General features: G+C 45.7%; 1 protein-coding gene across 1 annotated transcript in view; it reads left to right on the forward strand.

Annotated features, from left to right (window-relative positions):
• Cdk15 (cyclin dependent kinase 15) overlaps nt 1–8,760 on the forward strand; it is a 98,390-nt gene extending 89,630 nt beyond the window's left edge. The window contains exons 13-14 of the mRNA XM_051153868.1: nt 5,428–5,570; nt 8,685–8,760. Coding sequence (XP_051009825.1) covers nt 5,428–5,537 — 110 coding nt within the window. The 3' untranslated portion in view covers nt 5,538–5,570; nt 8,685–8,760. The remainder of the gene's footprint in view (nt 1–5,427; nt 5,571–8,684) is intronic.
• The last annotated feature ends 13,729 nt before the right edge of the window (nt 8,761–22,489 follow it).

Below are 22,489 nucleotides of genomic sequence, written 5' to 3' on the forward strand. Positions count from 1 at the left end.
CCAGCCCAGGTGAGGGAGGTGGCGATCAAAAGATTTTCCGCTGACCTAAGTGTAGGCACTGCGGCTTCCATTAATATCAGGAGCTACACAAAACTGCTTGTAGATTTTAGTCAAGATACAATTTATCCCTAAATTGCCTGGCTACACAAGTGAGCAGCTTAAAAAAATAACCAAACAAGCTGGGCGGTGTGGCGCACGCCTTTGATCCCGGCACTGGAGGCAGAGGCAGGTGGATCTCTGAGTTCCAGGACAGCCTGGCCTACAGAGTGAGTTCCAGGACAGCCAGGGCTACAAGAGAAACCCTGTCTCAACAAACAAACAAACAAAACAAAAAACTGGATATATGCAAATGTGGTACATATAATGGTTTAAACATTACAAAGTGAAAAATAAAAATTAATTTTTTATAAATGTATTTTTATACATTTTTATAAATTAATTTTTTTTATAAATGACTGGATACATGTTAATGTACTGCCTGGATGCACAGTGCTGTGCACCATTTAAAACAGCTTACAGGGCGTGCAGTGTGATGGGAGCTCTTCTGCTCAGCCATAAGCTACATAAGACCAGAGACATGAGACTGAGGGTGCACAGCCTTAATCAGAGGACCTGAGATGCTGCTTGTGCATCTGGAGGCATCCCGGGTTACATACTGATGCCATCTTTCAAAGTGGAAGGGAGAAAGAAGAAAGGATAGAAAAGAAGGAAGGGAAGGAGGAAGATGAGGGAAAAGAGAAAAGCCAGCTGGTGTAGTGGCCAATGCCTTTACCCCCAGCACTCAGGAAGTAGACGCAGGTGATGCTCTGTGAGTTCAAAGTCAGCCTGGTCTACATGGCAAATTTCAGGCCACCCAGAAATATGTAGTGAGACACTGACTCAAGAACCAAACACAAAAATGAGAGCACAAAATGGCATATTTTAATATGCTTGTGAAAGGTATTTGCATGTGAACAAAACTGAAAGTTAATATAGAGAATAAAAATATTCCAGAGTATTACAGGTCATTTTCCTTCCTCAGAATTTTCTTTAATGTTGGCGATACTATATTTTCTGTTTAAAAAAATGAATTAAATCAAGCTGGAGAGATGGCTCAGAGGTTAAGAGCACTGGCTGCTCTTCCAAAGGTCCTAAGTTCAACTTCCAGCACTCACATGGTGGCTCACAACCATCTATAATGAGATCTGGTGTCTTCTTCTGATGTGCAGGCACACATACAGGCATATACACATAATAAACTTTTTCTTTCTTTTCTTTCTTTTTTTTTTTTCCAGACAGGGTTCTCTGTGTAGCCTTGGCTGTCCTGGACTTGCTTTGTAGACCAGACTGGCCTCAAACTCACAGCAATCCGCCTGCCTCTGCCTCCTGAGTGCTGGGATTAAAGGTGTGTTCCACCACCGCCCAGCCATAAATAACCATTTTAAAAAAATGAATTAAATAAAAATGGAACGGGGTTCTGGGCTCTGGACTGATAACTAAAGGTCTATGTTTTCCTGTTTGTTTTTTGTTTGTTTGTTGTTGTTGTTTTTTCTCCCTCCTTTCTCAAAACCCAGATGCACCACTGGCCTTCCTAGGCGTTGATTTTCCCATCTGCACAGTGGGTTTCTAGTTTCTTTTAACCCAGAATGAATTGAATATTTACGAAACCTTCAGTTCACTGAGTACAAGTAAGTGTGGTTCTGGGAGACCAGAGGCAAGATGGAGAGGAAAGGCAAATACGCACTAATCAAGTTTAAAAAGGAGAGATCATCTGCTTTAATGGGAGCCTTGTGAGTGCTGTGCCCCTAGTGTCAGGCCTGAGTGGAGCCCTGCTAGTCAGCAGCTTCTGATCCCTTAGGCTTTGAAGATACAAAGCTGCCATGTATACACGTGAGCCAGGACTTTGGCCTTCTTGTGCAGAAGCATGCACTCTGAACAGTCTAATCGCAGACACGAAGCTGCTCTAGCTGGTGGATTGATGACGTGTAAGAAAAGCACAAAATCCACAGCAAGACATTTGCAAGGCTGGTTTAATTTCCGAGCTCTTTGTACCTCGTGCTCTCTTCGTTAGCCAGTACAGACAAGGGAGATTTGATTATCTGGTTTCCTGTGACGGTTACTCAGCACCCCAATCCCATTAATTCACTTTCTGCACTCCAGTGCACTGGCCTTTCCCCAGGTTATCAGCACAGGGAGAGTAAACGGAGACACTGGGATCGGATTTCTAAGGAAGAAAGTCAAAGCAAAGTCTGAAAGGGTGACAGCCAGCTGCCAGGAGCTGAGGAACTCAATTAGACCTGAGAGACAACTATCTCATTATCTCCTCTGAAATGATCTAAATACATAAGAATCTAAAAGTTTTAAATAAACTTGTCTTACCGACAGCCTAGATGACTGAATTTCCCTTCTCAAAAAAAAAAAAAAAAAAAAAAACCACACACAAAACTTTTAAGCACCCACTTTCGTATTTATTTATTCTAAGCGCAAAGCAGCAGTGATAATTACGCTGTCAGCTTCGCTAAGCTAATGAGCAGTCACTGGAGTGGAAGGCTTGCCTTGCTGAGCTCACTGAGGGAGGGCGAACATCTACTGCCTTCCCCGGCTTCTCTCCTTTCCTTTCTATCTTCTCCTTTCCCGCTTTATCGTTTACTTTTTACTGTGAGTTAGGAAGGAGAATCTGGCAGGCCGACTTGAATCCTTTTGATTAACTTCTCGGTCTCTCTTCTCTTCCCTTCTTTCTCTTCCCTTCTTTCTCTTCTCTTCTCTCTTTCCCTCCTTCCTCCTCCTTCACCTTCCTCTCTCCCCCTTCTCCCCCCCCCCCATCCCCCTCCCCCTCTATCTCTGCTTTTGAAGGGCAAGGAAGCCTCAGGGAAACCCAAGCTATCTTTTCACGCCACTGTCTCCAAGGCAAGAAGAGATTTCTCCTGGAGATGACAAAGAGTCATCTGTAAAGTCCACACACTGTTCACTTCAGCCCTTTACCGTTCATGCTATGACGTGAACAAAAGGAGAGCACAGAAGGGCATATTAAAGCATCTCTATGGAAAAAAAATGACTTATCTGGATCAGCAAAAATCTATCCTTCTCCCCATTCCAGCCTAGCAAATCTATAAGTTTAAACCCAAGATGTCAGAAGCACAGATTTCCCATAGTATCAAAGCAGAGAAGCCCAGACCAAGCAAGGCAGGACTGTCAGTGCAGGCTTCTTTCTTCCCCGTGGGTGTGAGCATCTTCAAGCAAACAATTTTATTACAATACTTTATGCCTTAAGTGTGCCAAACACAGAAGCTCTGTTTCTGATAAATTATGAGCTACTCAGACTGAGCCTGGAAAAGCAATGCCCGAGCAGGAAGGATGTGTGAGCAAGTTCTGTGCACACGCCTCCGTGACCTGTGGCTCCCCTCAGCGATGACAGCGGTTCAGTGCCTACATGGTGTTGGGAACCATGTAAGGCGTCTTGCACACGTTCGTGTTTAAATCACAGCAGTCTGCTGGGAAGTTTTGTTTTCTTCTCATGCAGACGAGCCCCTTAACTGAACATTAAGGTTGGAAGTGCTTGGCCCATCACCCTACTGAGTGCATGCAGAGCCAGTGGGTATGTAACAAACATGGGCATCTGTGCAACTGCAAACTGCCAGGGTGCCCAGCCAATCAACTACAGACTATCCTTGATGGGCAGTGGGTTGTTTTTGTTTTTGTTTTCTTTTCGGTTTTTCAAGATAGAATTTCTCTGTGTAGCCTTGGCTGTCCTGGACTCACTTTGTAGACCAGGCTGGCCTCGAACTCACAGCGATCTGCCTGACTCAATCAACTACAGACTATCCCTGATGAGCAGTGCTTTCATTTAAAAGTTGTTTTGACATTATAAGGAAGTGAAAGCCATACACATTCCATATGAACCATAGAATGGACTTGGCAAGCCCATGGGTTCTGTGACTGTTTCAGGTTCAGACAACCCCACATATTCAGGGGAGATAAAGTGTGTCTACATTTAACATAGAACAACTTACCTCTTGTCTTATTTCCTTTAGGATGCTGTGTAACTGTTTACACAGTATGTACCGCATTAACTGTGATGAGTAATCTAGAGATGATTGAAAGGACATTGTAGTGTGTGTGTGTGTGTGTGTGCGCACGCGTGTGCATGTGCGTGTGCGTGTGCGTGTGTGTGTATGTAACATGCAGTATGGTACTGCTTTACATGAGAGGTTTAGTATCTTGTGATGCATATAGTAGTCCTGGAACCAGGGCACAAGGGATGCCTTCATTTCAAGCTTTGGTCGCTTTGGGGTCTAGTGATGCACTCTCTCCACACTGGATGGTGGCAAATTGTTACATATTCCCAGTCTCACAGTCGCAGAGGAAAGAACCAGCACTCTACAGTGTACAGTTTTGCTAAGCTATTGTCTCGTGAGTTAGGTATGTTCAATGCTTGTTCTTGTTGTTTTGAGATAAGGTCTTAGTAAATGCACTTTTCTATTTGTTTATTATGGGTATTTTGTCTGCACACCAGAAGTAGGCATCAGATCCTATGGGACTACAGTTATAGACTGTTGTGAGCCACCATGTGGGTGCTGGGAATTGAAGACTTCTGAAAGACTGGTCAGTGCTCTTAACCACTGAGCCATCTCTCCAGTCCTATTAAGTGCGTTTTTGTTGGAGCTGGAGAAATGGCTCAGTGGTTAAAAGCAACAGCTCTTCTTCCAGAGGACCAATTCCTAGGTTCGATTCCCAGCACCCATACCACAGCACATAATTGTCTATACCTCCAGTCCCAGGGTTCCTGACGTGCACTGACCTGCACAGGCACTACATGCAGAGTACACAGACATACATGCAGGCAAAATACCCATGTGCATAAAACAAAAAGTAAATTTAAAAATACATTTTGATTTGTGATATTTATTGTCTTTCTTCTATGCCGGGGATTGGACCCAAGGACTTCCAGTTGCTGTGCTTAGACAAGCAGCATCAGTCTATATGTAAGGATGAAGGTACTACATAAAGATAGTTTTTTTTTTTTTTTTTAATTTATGAGAGTCATGCCTTAGGATTTATTTAGACTCTCATTAGAGACTAATGTCTCTGGCATGTTTTTAAGCCGTCCAAAGTATATCTAGCCTCACGTGATGCTCCTTGCCTGACTTGATGGAAATGTTGTCTAGCCTTTGGCATGACATTCCAACTCTTCACCATGGGTGCCAGACCCTTCCCCAGTTTGATGCACTAGTGTTCATCTGGCCACTATGCACTGAACTGAGCTAGATAGGGAACGCTCGACAGCTATTACAGGCTTGGTAAGTTACCCTGGAATAAATTGTGCCTAAGTCTGCCTATCTTGGCATCTCTTTGGGTAAGGGATGTTACAACAGGCAGACAAAAATATATGTACTGTGGAAGATCTCAGGAAATAATACAGTGATGATTTCTCTCTTTTCCTCCCTACAGAGGAGTCTCTGTTTGCGGTTTCGGGGGTGAAGCTAAAGCCAGAAATGTGTGACCTTTCTGCCTCTTACAGGAGGGGTCACCGCCTAGCCGGGGTTAACAAATGTTGGTGAAAGGAAGAGGTGAGGTCATGTAGACCCTTGCAGGTGAGTGGTCCCAGATCCACGAGCGACAGCTGCAGGCTTGAGGGAACAGTGCTCACCCCTGTCTGGGTCTAACGCTTCATTCCCACTCTGTAGCCTCTGCAGAACCCCACTTGCTAGGCTGGGGAAGAGATGAGGATGTGTGTAGCAGCCTCTCCCACTCCCGGAGCTGCGGTGGGTTCCTGAGTCACACAGCCCGGGAGGGTTTCCACCAACACCAGTGGAATAGAGTTTCAGTGACATTGATTAACTAGGTAGGCCTCTGTGTTCGCTGGCAAGACATAGCAGGGCTAAAGTTGACCCACCGAGCCACTTTTCCCAACAGCTGAGAGGTTTCCCGGAGTGCGGGGATGTTGAGTGCTGAAGTGACACTGCTCCTAAGTCAGGGTGCTTTGCCATTTTAGTGGTGAATTATCTTCTCCCTGCAGTCTCAAACAGTGAAGGGTACCATGGTAGATTTTCCCAGTCCACCATGCCCTAAAAGGGTTCTGCTAGCACACACAGAAGGCTGGTGGGACATGTCCCAAAGCTGACTGCTGACATGCCTGTGCCTCTCAGGAGTTCTTCCTACACTGAGCTTCTGCCATGAGTAGAAGGAACAGAAATCCAGATAGAGTCAAAGTGAAACCATGTGTGGGGGCCGGCCAGCCCTTTAGGTGTCCCTGGCCAGACTCCAAACCATAAACAGTATTCTATGATAGGGCGGCCCAGTTGGCAGCCACAGATTGGTAGTGTCTCCCAGTGGAAGCCATGGCACATCCCCCACCATGTGCACCCCAGTGTCACTCACCTGGCGTTCTCCAGTTCTTTGTTCTTTGTGACTTTCTCTCGGGTCTCTGTCTCTGACTGTCACGATGTAAAGGCAGCTACAAATCAAGGATGTCTGCCCTCTGGCTCTTCAGCAATGATTTGTCTTCAAGCAACAGGGAAGTTTAGAATCACAGGTGCCCCCCCCCCAGGGCATTTTATAACATGCCTATGTTTGTGTCTTGATGACGTCCAATTTGGAATTACAATTGGCGATGCAATTACGTGCTGTTGCCTACGTAGAACCAAAAATAAAACTAAAAACTTCCCCATTCAGACTAACTAGTAGAGAGCAGGGTGAATTCAAGCAAACTGCAGTCTCTGATGGGAAGGGTTAATCCTTTACACCGTTATCAAAGTTCCTACTTCAACTATAGACTGAACCCGAGGCCTTGACGTGGGCTCGGCAAACACTCTAGCCCAAGCCCTGTCAGAGATAACACTAAGGAAATGGCCTCAAACGCTTGCCTACCGTAGTGTTGCTGTGACTTCTGTTGTTGTTTCAGACTCGGCCTAATTTTTTTAAAAAAGAAATTATTTAAAATTTAGTTTTATTTTGTGCGAGTGTTTTACCGCATGTAAGTATGTGTATCCCACGCATGCCTGGTACCTGAGAAGGCCAGAAAAAGGCATCAGATCCCCGAAACTGGGGTGGCGGACAATTGTGAACCGGCATGTGGGTGTTGAGAATGGAATGCGGGTCCTCTGCAAGAACAGCAAATGCCACCAAGCGGTCACTGTTCCCCTGATTTTGTCTTTCTTAAGCAGCCAGGAGGGAGGGAGAGAACCCTCCTCTTCAGATCTACAGAGGACACTCACAAAGAACTGATACCGATAGACGTAAAATTGGCCCCAATGGAAAAGCAATTTGGTATAGCATGGCTCAGTGGTAGCAATGGTTGGGGGTGGCGTGGGGGGAGGGTGGCTCAGTGGTAGCAATGGTGGGGGGTGGCGTGGGGGGAGGGTGGCTCAGTGGTAGCAATGGTGGGGGGTGGCGTGGGGGGAGGGTGGCTCAGTGGTAGCAATGGTGGGGGGTGGCGTGGGGGGAGGGTGGCTCAGTGGTAGCAATGGTGGGGGGTGGTGTGGGGGGAGGGTGGCTCAGTGGTAGCAATGGTGGGGGGTGGCGTCGGGGGAGGGTGGCTCAGTGGTAGCAATGGTGGGGAGTGGCGTGGGGGGAGGGTGGCTCAGTGGTAGCAATGGTGGGGGATGGTGTGAGGGGAGGGTGCCTCAGTGGTAGCAATGGTGGGGGGTGGCGTGGGGGGAGGGAGCAGATTTAGCCTCTCTTGGAGCAGTCCCGTGAAATCCGGGGGCCTCTGTCCTAACACAGAGATGCAATCTGTTGGAGATGGACCACAACTGGGAAAAGCCAGAGCAATTAAACTATTTAATAAATGGCTTGGCGTCTGTAAAATGGAAGAGTGCTGGAGTTAAGGAGGCTAAGAGCTGTGATCGTACGGACACTGGGGGCCTGTAAATCTTTTCCTCTGAATCTGATGTATGGTAATATATTCACTTTTCAGGGGAGTCGAGACATAAGGTGGGGTACTAGGATTTGGCAGCTGGCAGCAATTCCTCAAAATCAAGACTCTCGATAGAGCCACAAAAATATCAGTGTGGGGCATTTAAATAGATATTGATGTCCACAGCAAAGACGTGGAGAAAAACTGAAGTGTTCTGGGTACAAGTCACACACACACACCAGTCATTGTCACGGTCGTCTCCTGTGTCACTTTAGAACTTGGTGTGGCTCCACCCACGGATGGGGTCAGCTACAGCTATAGTTTGTAAAGTCAGAGATAGATTTAGATTTTTTTTTTTTTGGACAGGTCTCACTTTGTAGCCATGGAACACACAGAGATCCACCCGCCTCTGCCTCTGCCTCTCAGTTGCTGGCATTAAAGGTCGCACCACCACAGTGTGTTCTTTTTATTAAACTTTTCCTGGTTCTTATTAGAAGGGACATGATGCCTCTCATGGCTGGAGAGATGTCCAGTGCTTAAGAGTGCTTGCTGGCTGCTATCTTGCAGGGTCAGGGACTCTAACACCCTTTTCCGCCCTCCTTGGGCACTGTATGTACATGGTGCACAGACACACCTGCAACCAAAACATCCATGCACGTAACAACAGATACTTTAAAAAAAAAGAATATTTTAAGATATTGCTTCTGTAATCCTTTATCGTCACCTTTTTAAAAACCAAAAGGTGAGATTCCGTCACTAACTGAGGTACTGTTTAATGTGTTCTCTTTACTCGGTGGTCCATGCTTTCTCTCTCATTGCTTTGTTTTGTTTATTCTTTATTCCCTTTCAGGGCTATAGCCATGCTGTCTCACTGTGTCAGCTTGTTACAATGCATCACGCCCTGTTTCGTACTGTACAGGAGATCTTTACTGTCTCTTTCCTGTTGCCTGGAATATTTAAAATATTATGGTTTCGGCAATGACGTCACACATGAAGAGAACGCAATGGGAAGTTTTTGCTATTGTTGCTGCTTAAAAAAAAAAAAAAAGACATAAACTGAGATGGCACGAGGAGAGCGCTTCATAACCGTTTCAATCTGGGCCAAAAGCTCCATTTCTTTACAGGACAGATTGGGAGACAGACAATTGGAAATTTCTAGAGCCAGAGCCGGTGCTTGCTGAAGCCTGCCACGCTTGTATTCCCTTACAATTCCCCCCAACCAAAAGTCTTCTGGGGCAAGGAGAGGATTAGTCTGGCTTAGAGAGGTCTCCCAGGGAGGTGGTCTCTTGGATAAAGCTGTCAACAAATCTATTTGTGATGGTCCCCGAGGGGGTGGGGTGTATTCTTCCTCCTTTGGTGGCTATTGGGGTGCTTTACCACTTCAGTCCACCCATACTTTAGGAGTCCATACGGAGCAGCCGGCTAGAGCTGAGTTTCTAAGGCTCTCTGTCACCCGCTACTGAAGTGACGGGCAACCCAAGCTCTCACTGATGGTGGAGATACTATAGCTCCAGAGATGCAATTCGATCTCTGTGGCACCATCAGACACGCATGCACACACAGACCCCTCAGCAGGAGCTCTGCCCACCTGACACGTGGACCACTTTTTACAGTGCCTCCTAAAGGAAGCCCGGGAAACTCAAATTACTTCATCAAGGGATAATCTCAGGCAATATAGTAGCCGAGAAACCAGAGACCTCTGTGGATCCTTTAGAAGGAAGAACCAATTAAGAGAGAATTTTAAAATGGTAACTATCCACCCAGGGTCTGAGATGAAAGGAAGGAGAGGGGAAAAAAGTGCATGCAGGTAGTCCCCCCAAAAAGCTGCCTTTGTGTATGTGAACAAGCCATTGACAAAGCCTGCTCACTGCACCTGCAAGATGAAACAGTGTGGGCTGGATAGGGCTGGTAGGGTGTGTGTGCGAATAATACATCCAATTCAACCTGGAACAATGCCAGTAGTGGTGTGGAATGGGATTCAGACTTCAGTCCTGTTCTGATTAAAGAGGTTTTTTTTAGTGATTACTTGACTAAATCAGGGGAAAGAAATATAACTTATTCATACAACTCACCGAAGTAATAACTACTGCTATCTATTATTATTCCACTGTATAAGAGTGGAGACTGAGGCTTGGCAAAGTTAAGTAATTTCTCCAAGGCAGTATGCCGGGGTTCAGATTCAAACCTCAGGTCTAGCTGTGTCCAGCATCTGAGATCTTTCCAGTACACACGTCTGTCAGAGGTGTAGACCTTTCGACTGTTGAAGAGGCAGCTGATGTTTCCCGCTGGTTCCTGATGCAGAGGACGCAGACCTGGCTAATCAGCAGCAAGTCAAAACAATACTTATTCCTGTCAGTTTTGACCTGATTTGAATTCTTACACATTGGGCTTAAAATGCCTATAACTTAAGCATGGCTGTCTGTGACTTAGGGGAAAGTGGCACTTTTAAGTACAAGGTGAATTAATCATATAATCTCGCTGCCCCCAACAGATAACGCTAATCTTTTCAGGCTACAGAAATCAAAGACTTAGGCAATGCTCCCACAAGAAGAAAAACAGCATAGTCTCTTCTGATCTGGGCACATTTAAATCATTAAGCTCAGCTCCTCATATCACACGCGACGCTCTGAAAGAAGCATCCTATGAAATAGATGTTTGTTGCCCGCCTGTTAGTTTGCAGAGCTAATCTTGCACAATCTTCTTACCAACACTAAGACAGAGTTTACAGAGGAGAACACTCAGGATCAGATGTAAGTCTCTAGGATTTGATGCACAGACTCTATCTCCAAAGCCTGAGCTTCCCCCCCCCCCCGCCCTTCCCACCCTCCCACACTCCCTTGCACACTGACTTCCGCACACTCCAAGGTAGACTAACAGGAAGATCAAGGCATGTGGGACAAGCCATGCGGAGAGACAAGCTGCTGTAAGAGAAAACGCAGGAGCCAGAGACCCTCCTTCCAGTGGTACGAACTGTCACAAAGAAAACGGGCAGGCGGGCTGCTGCAGCCATCACAAGGATGGGGACAGATTGCTCTGCTTTGGGTGGACAGGAAGACTCATTGAACTGGCTCATCCATCCCATCTGCACATGAGCATGGGCTGATCCCACTACAGTGATGGCGTCCTCTGCCTCTTGGATGATGGGAGAGCTATAGCCAAGATTCTGCTTGGAGCTTGGGACAGCGGCACTTGCAGGTTCTTAAGCATGGCATCAGAGCCTCTGTGACAGACAGACTGCATGGAATTTCTGTAAGATCCTGTTCTTGAGGGAATAGGTAGACTTGTTTTATTTTTTATGAAAGCATTTATTATTATTATTATTATTATTATTATTATTATTATTGACAAAATTATCCTCTTTAGCCATGAGGTGAGCACGCCTTTAATCCCAGCACTCAGGAGGCAGAGGCAGGTGGATCTCTGTGAGTTTGAGGCCAGCCTGACCTAAAGAGTGAGTTCCAGGACAGCCAGGGCTACACAGAGAAACCCTGTCTTGAAAATAAAAACAAAAACTTATAGTCTTTAATTCTAAGTGGAAGATAAATTATGTTTGTGTCCCCCCCACCTCCTTTAATTGATCTGCCTTTTGGAAATATTAATAAAAATTATGCACATGCACATTGCAATTTTCCTGCATTCCTTGATTTCATAAAATAAGCATTCCTGCTGTTTGTCCATTTTTCCTCCCATGTTTTTGTTGACTCCTTTGATAGTGACACACTTGGCTTTTATTTTTGTTTTTGTAATTTTGAGTCAGGGTGTCTCTGTGTAGCCCTGGCTGTCCTGGACTCTCTTTGTAGACCAGACTGGCCTCGAACTCACAGAGATCCTCCTGCCTCTGCCTCCCAAGTGCTGGGATTAAAGGTGTGCGCCGCCACTACCTGGCTACACACTTGGCTTCTTAAAACACAATTATTTGTACTCCATTTGATTAGCAACACTTAACCATTAGTGCTATTCCTTTGGGCTCTCTGTCTCTGGATCACATGATCAGACGGATGTCCCAGTACGGGTACTTCCTGCCTTGGGAGAGGAAGTGTGTCATGTCTGGGCCGAGCAGTCACTGATCACCCTCCGGCTTTGCTTTGTTTGCTTTCATTGTTTTATGGGCCAGAAGCTCCCAAGATGAGCCCAGAATGAGGAGATAAGGAGCGGAGTTCCCAGATGATGCACATAGTCGGGGAGAAAAATAAAACATTACGCTTGGGCTGGAGGGCTGGATCAGAGGGTAGAGCCCACACTTCTCTTGCCAAAGTCCAGTTTCTACTCATCCCCAACACCCACACCAGGTATCCTAGACCGCCTGTGTGTAACCCCAGGCTCAGATCCCCTTTGACCTCTGAGAACACTTACGCTCACACATGCACATACCCCCCCCAAATAAAACAGACAAACAAAAAACCCTCTACACTGTTTTAAGCCACTAATATCTTGGAGTTGTTACTGAAAATAACTTAAATTTTCCTGATCAGAACTGGGCACGTAAAACATAGACCAGCACTGTCTGAATTTGGTGATGAAAGTACTATATATTTCGATCTATTTCTTTGTTTCTTTTTGCCATTGTTTTTGGTTCTGGGGGGTTGAAATCTAGGACCTTGTGCATGGTCGGCAAGTGCTCTACCACTGGGCTATATCCCCAGCCCTTAAATACTTGAGTGACCAAGTCTACCACACTAGCCCCTCAGTCTCAACATTTCCAGGGCACTGTAGTCATGTGTGGCTTGTGCCTCTTGTGCACAAAGCACAGTTCCATTACTGTAGGAAGGTCTGCTGGACAGAGCTGGCAGAGTGTCAGGGTTTTTATGAAAGTTGGTAATGATACCTACTAACATGTCTTAATGTTTTAGCTAAGTGCATCTAAAAATACCTGAGAGTTAGTCTATAAACTTCTGCCATGTCAAAGGTGAACTCTCTGGGAGAACATTGTGGAGAGGTTTCTAGAAGAAAACTGCTAACCCTGAGCAATTAGGTCTCCTAGAGTCTGACAGTTCAAGAAGGTCTTTTCCTGAAGATGATGGTGACATCTTTTGGTTACTCTTGACACCTTTCATAAATGAATCCCCAAGATACATCTATTTCAGTCCATTCTCTCTGAGCCTCTGAGCCTCATGTTTTGTACTTCTAAGTCTTCTCTGTCTCTGAGAGGGACAGTGTGTTCTGAGAGGACCTGGTGTGCACAGCGGTGAGTTAGCTCAAGTTTACTCTCCATACTGTGAGTATTAGCACTGGATAATACAGGAAGGTATTGTGGGAGTCCAAAATGATCCAAGGTATAAAAGTATTCATTCAAGTCTATCTATTGACTTGTTCAACAAACATCTAAGAACTAGAAACACAAAATAATCAACATTCCCCTCAGGGGACTTGCTTTGGTGGCACAGATGCTAAAATTTGGAATAATATAGAGAAGATCATGAAAGAAGCTGGTTCCTGTACAAGAATGTTGCCATTGGTGAGGCATTCCCTCTACCCCCACAACTCACTCTCTCTCTCTCTCTCTCTCTCTCTCTCTCTCTCTCTCTCTCTCTCTCTCTCTCTCTCTCTCCAGCACTGATGACCAAAGCCAGGGCCTCACATATCCTAGGCAAGCACTCTTCCACTGAGCCACATCCCCAGCACATCTCCAGAAGCACATTCCATGCTTTTTCATGTCAATACCCTGAAGATGGACTCTGGGTGTCATTGGACTTCCTCGTGTTCCTTTTCACAACACAACACACTGCCTCTCTGAGTCTCTGTCTCTCTGTGTCTCTGTCTCTGTCTGTCTGTCTGTCTGTCTCTCTCTCTCTCTCTCTCTCTCTCTCTCTCTCTCTCTCTGTTTTTCAAACTACATGTTACCTTGGAGCATCCCATAGTCCAATGGACAGTTCTCTAGAATCAACACAAGGTTCCGTGATAGCAGAGCTCAGAGGAAATGGCAGTTAAATTTGTCCTGAGGAAATCTGCAAGGCAGGCAATTGAAGGAGAAGATGGTTCTGTGCAAGAGACATTGCAGGAGAAAAGGGTGTTTCTGACTAACTGAAACCTGAAATCCAATGGCGTAGCCTACAAGTGTATCATCTCTCATGAAAGTCCAGAATGGGATAGCTCAGTGACTGATGGCCCTCGTCAGCAAGCCTGATGGCCAGAGTCCCTCAGGAAGAAGAGAATCAACACCTGTAGACCATCCTCTGACCGCCACACACACACACACGTCACACACAGCATGCATGCACTACCCTCCCCCATATGTAAAATAAATTGCCATTTTCTTAGGCAAGAAGTGGGATTTAACTAGTGGGCCAACAACACAAGAACTTGCCTCTTTCCGCTCTGCATCTTTAGTCCAGCACTTGTTGCTGTTCTTCCAAGGGACTCAAGTTCAGTTCCCAGCAGCTGTGTTGGGTGGCTCACAGCTGCCTGTAACAGCAACTCCAAGAGAATGCAGTGAGTTGGCCTCTAAGAGCACCTGCATTCATGTGGCCCACATGTCTCCAACACCAAATAAATGAAATAAATCTTAAAAAAAAAAAGTGGGGTCTAGCACATGGTCTTTGGGCTTGGGGTCACCACTTTCCTAGCAGAAGGGACTAAAGCTGATCTCAAGGACAGGTCATTACAGAGTGAGCCACAATGTGTGCTTACAGGTAATTAGTCTCTTTCCACTTTGCTGCTGTGTTGTCACAGCACAACTAGGGTGATGTCACCTGGATACCTGCTCCATGTTGTTGGGGTCCTGTAACCATCCTCCTGCCTCAGCTGAGACCAAGTGCTGGCATGATCCATGCAATGCATGCCACCACTTCTGGCCTCCACTGGGTTCTCAGCTTCATCCCTCACCAAGTATCCAGAACTTTTCCTGGTGCACAATCATGTTAGTAAGATAATTGTGTAAGAAATAAATAGGATTCGGAGTTTGAAGGGGACCAATTTAAGAGCACTGGGGAGTGGTGGTCCAAACCTTTAGTCCCAGCATTTAGGAGGCAGATGCAATCTTATCTCTGAGAGTTTGAAGGAACCTGGACTATATTGAGTTCTAAGCCAGCCAGGGCTACATAGTGAGACCTTTTCTCAAACAAAAAGAAAGAAAAAGAAAACAAAAAGTTAAGAAATGTGACTTATAGCCAGGCATGGTAGCACATGCCTTTAATCCCAGCACTCAAGAGGCAGAGACAGGCGGATCACTGTGAGTTCGAGGCCAGCCTGGTCAACAAAGCAAGTCCAGGACAGCCAAGGCTACACAGAGAGACCCTGTCCCAAAAAAACAAAACAAAACAACAACAACAACCAAAAAAAAAAGAAAGAAAGAAAAAAAAGAAAAGAAAAGAAATGTGACTCATGAGGAGGGGGCAAAGGAAAAAAGTACACAAACAAAAATACTAATAATGGGGCTGGAGAGATGGCTTGGCAGTTAAGAACACTGACTATTTGTCCAAAGGACCCAAGTTGGATTCTCAGCACCCACTTGGCACCTCACAACTGTCTATAACTCTAGTTCCAAGGGATCTGACATTACCTCTGGCTTCTGAGGGCACGTGCATGTGGTGCACAGACACATATGTAGGCAGAACGCCAATACATAAAATAAAACTTTTAAAGACATTAAGCTGCTAAGCTGTATTTAGAATCCAGAATCTGATTCCTTTTGTTCAGATCTGGCTTTGTCACTTACTGCTTGTGCAAAGGGCTTTGTGCCTCTGCGCTTTCACTTCCTCTTATTTGTTTGTTCTGTTTTATTTTCCAGAGACAGATATCACCGTGTAGTCCAGGCTAGCCCCACACTTGCGTCCATCCTCTTGCCCAACCCTTCTGAGTGCTGGGATTACAGGCATGAGCCCTAAGTCTGCTTACTTCCTCTTTTGTAAAGCACGAAGAGGGGCAGAATCTCTCCAAGAGCTGCCTGTGATTAAACAAGCTAGTGCCCCGGAGTTGTTTTAAACACTGCGTGGTGCATAGTGGGCTCTATAAAAACTGCTGGTGGTAATGGTAGTATAGGTGGGTTCCAGGGGCCTGGGAAAGTGGAAGAGAAAGGGCACGGAGGAAGTGAGATGTACGGAAGACCACGGAAGGAAGGCAGGCAGGAGGACAATAAGAAACCCAGGTTCTATAAGAAGAACATCGTGCCCAGGGGTCCCGCTCAAACTAAGGCACCAGCCAAGGACAATACAGGAGGTAAACTTTAAACCCCTTCCCAGATCTAGCCAATGGTCAGAATATTCTCCACAGTTGAGTGGAGAGTGTGATATGACTTTCTCACGTACTCTGGTGCCTCACATTTGACCATGTCCCCTGGAGGGGGAGACCTGGTGGCACTCAGAGGAAGGACAGCAAGTAGCCAAGAAGAGACTTGATACCCTATGAGAATATATAGGGGGAGGTAATCCCCCTCAGGAACAGTCATAGGGGAGGGGAATAATGGGAAAATGGGGGGGGGGGGAGGAATGGGAGGATACAAGGGATGGGATAAACATTGAGATGTAACAAGAATAAATTAAAAAATAAAAAATTAAAAAAAAAAAAAAAAGAAGAACATCGTGATGGGTGGATCGGGGCCCAGGGGGATCTGCTCAAACTACTGCACCAACCAAGGACAATACAAGCAGTAAATATCGAACCCCTACTCTGATCTAGCCAATGGACAGGACATTCCCCACAGTTATGTAGAGAGCGGGGACTGACTCAGACATGAACTCTGGTGCCCCATATTTGACCATGTCCCCTTGGTGGGGAGGGCTGGTGGCACTGAGAGAAAGAATAAGCAGGCTACCAAGATGAGACTTGATAGCCTATGACCATATAGTGGGGGTGGAGGTCCCCCTCGGTCATAGACCTAGGGGAGGGGAATAGGGTGAAAGTGGGAGGGAGGGAGGGATGGGAGGACACACGTGATGGGATAACAGTTGAGTTGTAATCTGAATAAATTTCAAAAAAGAAGAAAGAAAGAAACCCAGGTTCCAGAGTTAGGCTGGGCTTTGGGGTGAAGGGCGTGGTCCCCTCGCCTGCCTCTGCCTCTGCTGTCGTTGGGTTTACTCCATGGACCTCGCTAGGTGTGGCCGCGATGAAGAAAGATACAGTTTGGGCAGAGTTCGCTGCCTGAACGCCTGCTGTAACGAACAGATTCAAAATGGATGAGCGGCATCTGGAAATACAGATGCTACTTTCAACAGACAGGCTCCAGTCACTGCAAGCTCACAGGAAATAGAAGGACAACGGCTTCTCCTCTGACCCACCCACCAGACCATTTTGAGGTTTTCTTTTGGTTTTATCATTTAGTAATGATAAATGATAAAACTAAACTTGGGGAATCTAAGATATTCTAATAGAGCTCAGGACAATGGCTGTTAAAGGCCACGAGGCTGTGGAAAAGACAATTCCCCAAAAGGGTGCCTGGGGAAGACAGATAAAAAGACCCAAGTTGGGTCATGTGACAGGTGTCACTTGAGTAAGATACTGAGGCCAGAGATAAAAGCCCACTCCTTCTGGTCACATGACACAGCTTCATTACGCTCCCAGCAGGGGGCCAGAGAGGCTGGCTGCCATTTTTTACTTATTTATTTATTTGTGTTTTTCTTCTTATTCTGTGATAATGAGAAAATGTTTAAACTCCCATCTCTGTGTTTAAACATTTCTTCCTGCTGACAGCAGCGGGACGCCCTTGATCAACTGTCAGATTGGAAAGTGCAATTTTTCGGGAAAGTAAACAGTGTGTTAGCTGGTGGGAAATGATTCTCTGTTTATTGGTAGCTGTTAGCCTAGGAGTGACGGAGCCTGTGACAGCCCTTGTCAAGCAGGGAATAAGAAACAAGTTTGGAAATACCTTTAAGACACATCTCTGGCGACAGGGCCTGACTACTTTCTGATAGAAATGTACTCTGAGAAAGTTAAATTAAACCAGGCCAAAAAATAACTTTCCTGGTGTTACCAACTTCTGGAGATTCTGTGGCCAAACGGGCTCAGGATCAAAGCAAACACTCAGCGTGCAGCTGTCACAGAGTCCTTAACGGTCACTAAACTCAACTCCGTGGGCTAGGGCACGTCACTTAGGTACTTCTCGCCAATAAGAGGGAAAAACATAGCGGTCAATACAAGAGAGAAATAAAACATTTGTTTTCTTTCAAAAGTCATGGGTGAAGTTCAATGGAAGAACTCGGGAAGAGGCAGTTTAAACATTCTGACATAAGTGCACTTAACCATATTCAGTGGTGCGTGTGTGAGGGAGAGGTGGCATAAGTAATATACAGTATATATATTTCTATATGTAATATATTGCAGAGGCTAAAAAGACGTCATTGCAGCCTTTTACTGATTAAACACATTAGAACAAAGTATTTAACAGAAGGTGATATGTAATCTCAAACTATACACAGTCTGCCAGATAATACCTAGCTTGCTGTAGAGTTAACACAGAGAGAGTCTGGCTAGTTAAGCAAATGAACTTTGAGTTAGCAGTCCCATCTGCATAAGCGACAGACTGATGACCCTCCTGTCTCTGCTTGCCTTCGCCTAAGCTTTATTAGTGGGTCAGTTATAGCTGCTCTGCAAGGTAAGGGAGCACACTCATTCTACAGCAAGCAGCAGCTTGCCTGCGCTAGGCTAGCCCTAGGTAAATTAAAATTTAATCATGGCAATAAGTAAAAGTGAACGAAAATAGAGTTAAACTGAATGGCACTTCAGTTTATATCTTTCTCCTCTTCCAGATTGTCAGCTGCACAAAGGCGCTCCCTGGGATGGGACACAGTAGGCAATTCATTAGTGAGTTTAGCCACTCATCCAACAAGCATTTATTATGTTAATAAAATAAATAAATGATATTTGGGTTAGGATAGAGGCTGGTGCTTTGGGGGCAGGCAAAGAGGACGAATGCATTTGACACTCTTAGCAATCACACCCAGTGGCAATTGGCTACAGCTTTAGAGATCTTCTTACCTCAATTTAAAATTTTTAGTTAACTTATTTTACGTGTATGAGTGCTTTGCCTGAGTGTATGCCTACATGTACTTAGGATGCACCCAAGGACAGAAGAGGGCATCGGACCTCCCGGAACTGGACTTGGGGAGGTTTGTGAGACATCATGTGGGTGCTGGGAATCAAGCCTGGGCTCTCTGCAAGAGCAGCAAGTGCTCTGAACCACTAAGCCAGCTCCCCAGCCCCTATTTTAATATATATATTTTTTAATTTTTGTTTTGTTCTTTGAGATAGCGTCTCATATATCCCAGTCTGGTCTTGAACTAGAACCGGAACTGGCTGGAGGTTGAACCCAGGGTTTTGTGCAAGCTAAGCAAGCTTCCTGCTGTAGAGGGATTTTAATCCAGTGACATGGTCACTCTGGCTGGAATATAAACACACCCTTATACAGACTTTTAATCCCAAACAAGGAAGGTAAAATTAGTTTGTAGAAGGAAGCATCCATGTTTGAAAGTGACATCTAGCGTGGCGTGGTGGCGCACACCTTTAATCCCAGCACTCGGGAGGCAGAGGCAGGCAGATTGCTGTGAGTCCAAGGCTAGCCTGATCTACAAAGCGAGTCCAGGATAGCCAAGGCTACGCAGAGAAACCCTGTCTTAAAAAACAAAACAAAACTAGATCTGGATAGGATGAGCTTATTCAGCAGTAAGTCTCAGGCTGGGAACATTCTAGGCCCACATTAGATCGTATGGAGGCTAAAAACTGCCAGGAGTAGGCCTAGGTTAGCAGATGGAGGCAGTAAGCCTTGGAGCCAACAACTAAATCAAGAGAATAAAAGATATTTTAACATCCTACTAATTCAGCGACATCTCTCCTCCACTCCCGCTTTTTTTTTTTTTTTTGAGCAAAGGTATCATGTAGCACAGGCTAGCCTCAGCCTGCACATGTAGCTGTAGCTTGCTATTTCTGAGTTAGAGACTGATGCTGACAAAGCAACAACTCAGTGTCTGTAAAATGTGGCACCGACAGTGATGTGAGGGCACAGTGGCACACAACCAGGAAGCACCTGGACTTTCTTCTGATGAGAAGTTGGGAGACTGAGACAAATTCAGGGTGGGGGTAAGCGGGGGGCGGGGGGGAAGATCCTCAAGACACACCTGTGGATGCTGGCAATTCCAGATCTTGCCATTGCGTAGGCACCTTGTATCTGACACGCATTGGAATTTCTGAAGCTCTGCCCCCTCCCAAGGCAGAAGGCACTCGGGTGGGCTGTCAACAGACGTTATTCCAACAGTAGCAAAGAACAAATAAAAGCGTGCAGCAGACGGCCTCATGTAAATAAATTTATTAAAACAAACAAACAAACACACAAACAAAAAAACCAGTGACCTCAATAGACACACGTCCTGGAGATCCGAGTCATTCCCAGGAAGTCTGAGGGCTACTCCCGGAACAACCCAGCACTAGGTTGTCCAGGAACACATAGAAGAGAAATGCATGTGCACACACACACACACACACACACACACAAAAAAAAAAAAAAAAAAAAAAAAAAAAGAATAAACACTGCAGCAGCCAGACACACCAAACTACAAACCCTCTTAGGTTTTCTTGGACCATTCAGATCTAATATGGCAACGTGGGAAAGCACGGTGGTGGGGATTGTCCCAGGTTAGCACGGGGGTCAGCAGGCATCCACCCAGGCACAGATAACACAGCACTCTCCAGGACCGTGTGTTAGGAAAAGTGCGTGATCACAGTGTCAACTTGTAGGCTGAGGAGCAACATAAAGTGTTCTTGTCTGTCACCTCCTCCACTCCCACTGGAATTCAGCCACAATCTGATAGAAACACTTTTCCTGCTTTCAGGAGAATGCTCCGTTATCAGGAAGACTGTGTTTCATACTTAGGTTATCACCAAGGCTTTCAGAGCAGCCTCAGTGCTATCTCCCAGCGCCCGGTCGGGTGTGTGTGCCTCACGAGTAGGTGGTGGGTGACCAAAACCATGCAGCCTGCGCCATTCATTACTCAAGGCTTTCAATGGCATTTGGTTTCAGCTGAGCCCAGTTCTGCGTTACATGGGGGTTTCTCGTCTTCAGATCAGTGGGCCACATTAGATATAAGCAGGAGTCACACTCAAATCATGCTTACGGGGGTCTGCTATCCCCTACAGAAGAGTAGAAACAAGGCATCAGGAGCCACTCACTTTGTGGGAGGGACTAAAGCACCAGTATAGGACTCAATTACTTCTCGGCTGAATGCCTTAGCATGGGTTAGTCCTCAACTTTCTCACCTGTAAAATGGGCCCAATAATAGTACCTACTTCTAAGGGGTTATAGTAAGACTCAAAAGGATCCGACCTGCCAAGGGGATTCAGTCAGCAATCGTTATTAGGCCTAGGATATATATCACAAATACACTTAACCCGACGGCATAGTCATATGTATGTAATATGTACATAGTAATATGACAGGAAACAAAAAGCACTATTGATGGAACAGTCTCTAAATTTTATGTAACATAGACTGAGTACTTTACATACGTGGCCTTCTGCCTCACACAGACGACTTTATGTGTCACATGCAGCTGTCCTGTGATATGGTTCATGCCACAATCGTCTTTTTCACAGAACAATGGTGGCACTTGACTAGGCGAGGCGACTTGCCTGGAAACACACAGGTTCCGGGGCTGATCCTGGAGCTTATGTTTCCAAACACTATGATGTAGTGAGATATATTGAGAGGACGGATTAAAAAAAAAAAAAAAAAGGAAAGAAAGAAATTACAAAACCTCGCTGCTTTCACACGTGTCTTGTCTTGTAAAGAGATTGCTTCAAAACCCACCAGTTTGTCCTAGCCAAACCTCCGCTGTCCCTACTCTTTGGTTCCCATAGGCATATGCAAACCTCCTAAGAAAAAGACTCTTCTTTAATTTTACCATCTTCATCATTTACTTCAAAACGGTATTCCTCAACGTGATTGTACACCTCAGTTCCCAGGCTTTGATCTGAATGAATTTTGGCTGCTGTTAAAAATCAAATCCACCTTCAAAGGCTAGATATGTGCTCTCGTCAGGGCACTCCAAGGAACGCACTGCAGCGTCTAACAGGAGAGGAACGGGCAGCTTAACAGCGTCTCAGGGCCAAGTGATTCGTCTTCCAGGGAGACTGCTTTGAAGGGAGGCTCACGCGGGATGCATACCGTCTGGTATGTTTATTTAAAACATACCTTCAGTGTCCTTCCATAGATTCACGAGGAACTTCTCCGGGGCCTCCGGGGGATGGATGAGGTCGCCACGTCCTTTAGACTTGTGTTTTGCCTGCACTTTTGAACTTTTATTCAGTAGTATGAAGATAAATAAAAGGGCCAAAGATGCAGCGCAGGGGTAGAATGTTTGACTAGGGTGTGCGAGACTCTAGGTTTAATCCCCAATACTACAAGATTAATTAATTAATCCTGAGCAAGAGGCTCCCCCCAAGGAAAGGGACCCACCTGAACAGAGACGCTGTCCATGCGTCCTATTGTCCCGTCTCTGTTTCCCAGCATTGAACCCAAGCTGGAAATGGAAGTTCTCTGGGTCTCTGAAGAGATGAGTATTTAGGAAGTCATCCATCTCCCACTCATGGCCCCAGGCTGACCTTGATGAAATGCATCTCGTGTTGCCTGAAACCTGTGAGACATCTTAGGCTAGACAACGCCCAGCAACCTCTGAGACAAGGGCTTCATGGAGCCCAGCTAGCCTAGAACTGGCTCTGTAGCCAACACTGGCC

The sequence above is a fragment of the Acomys russatus genome, chromosome 12 (genome assembly GCF_903995435.1).
Source record: "Acomys russatus chromosome 12, mAcoRus1.1, whole genome shotgun sequence".
Lineage (NCBI taxonomy): Eukaryota > Metazoa > Chordata > Mammalia > Rodentia > Muridae > Acomys > Acomys russatus.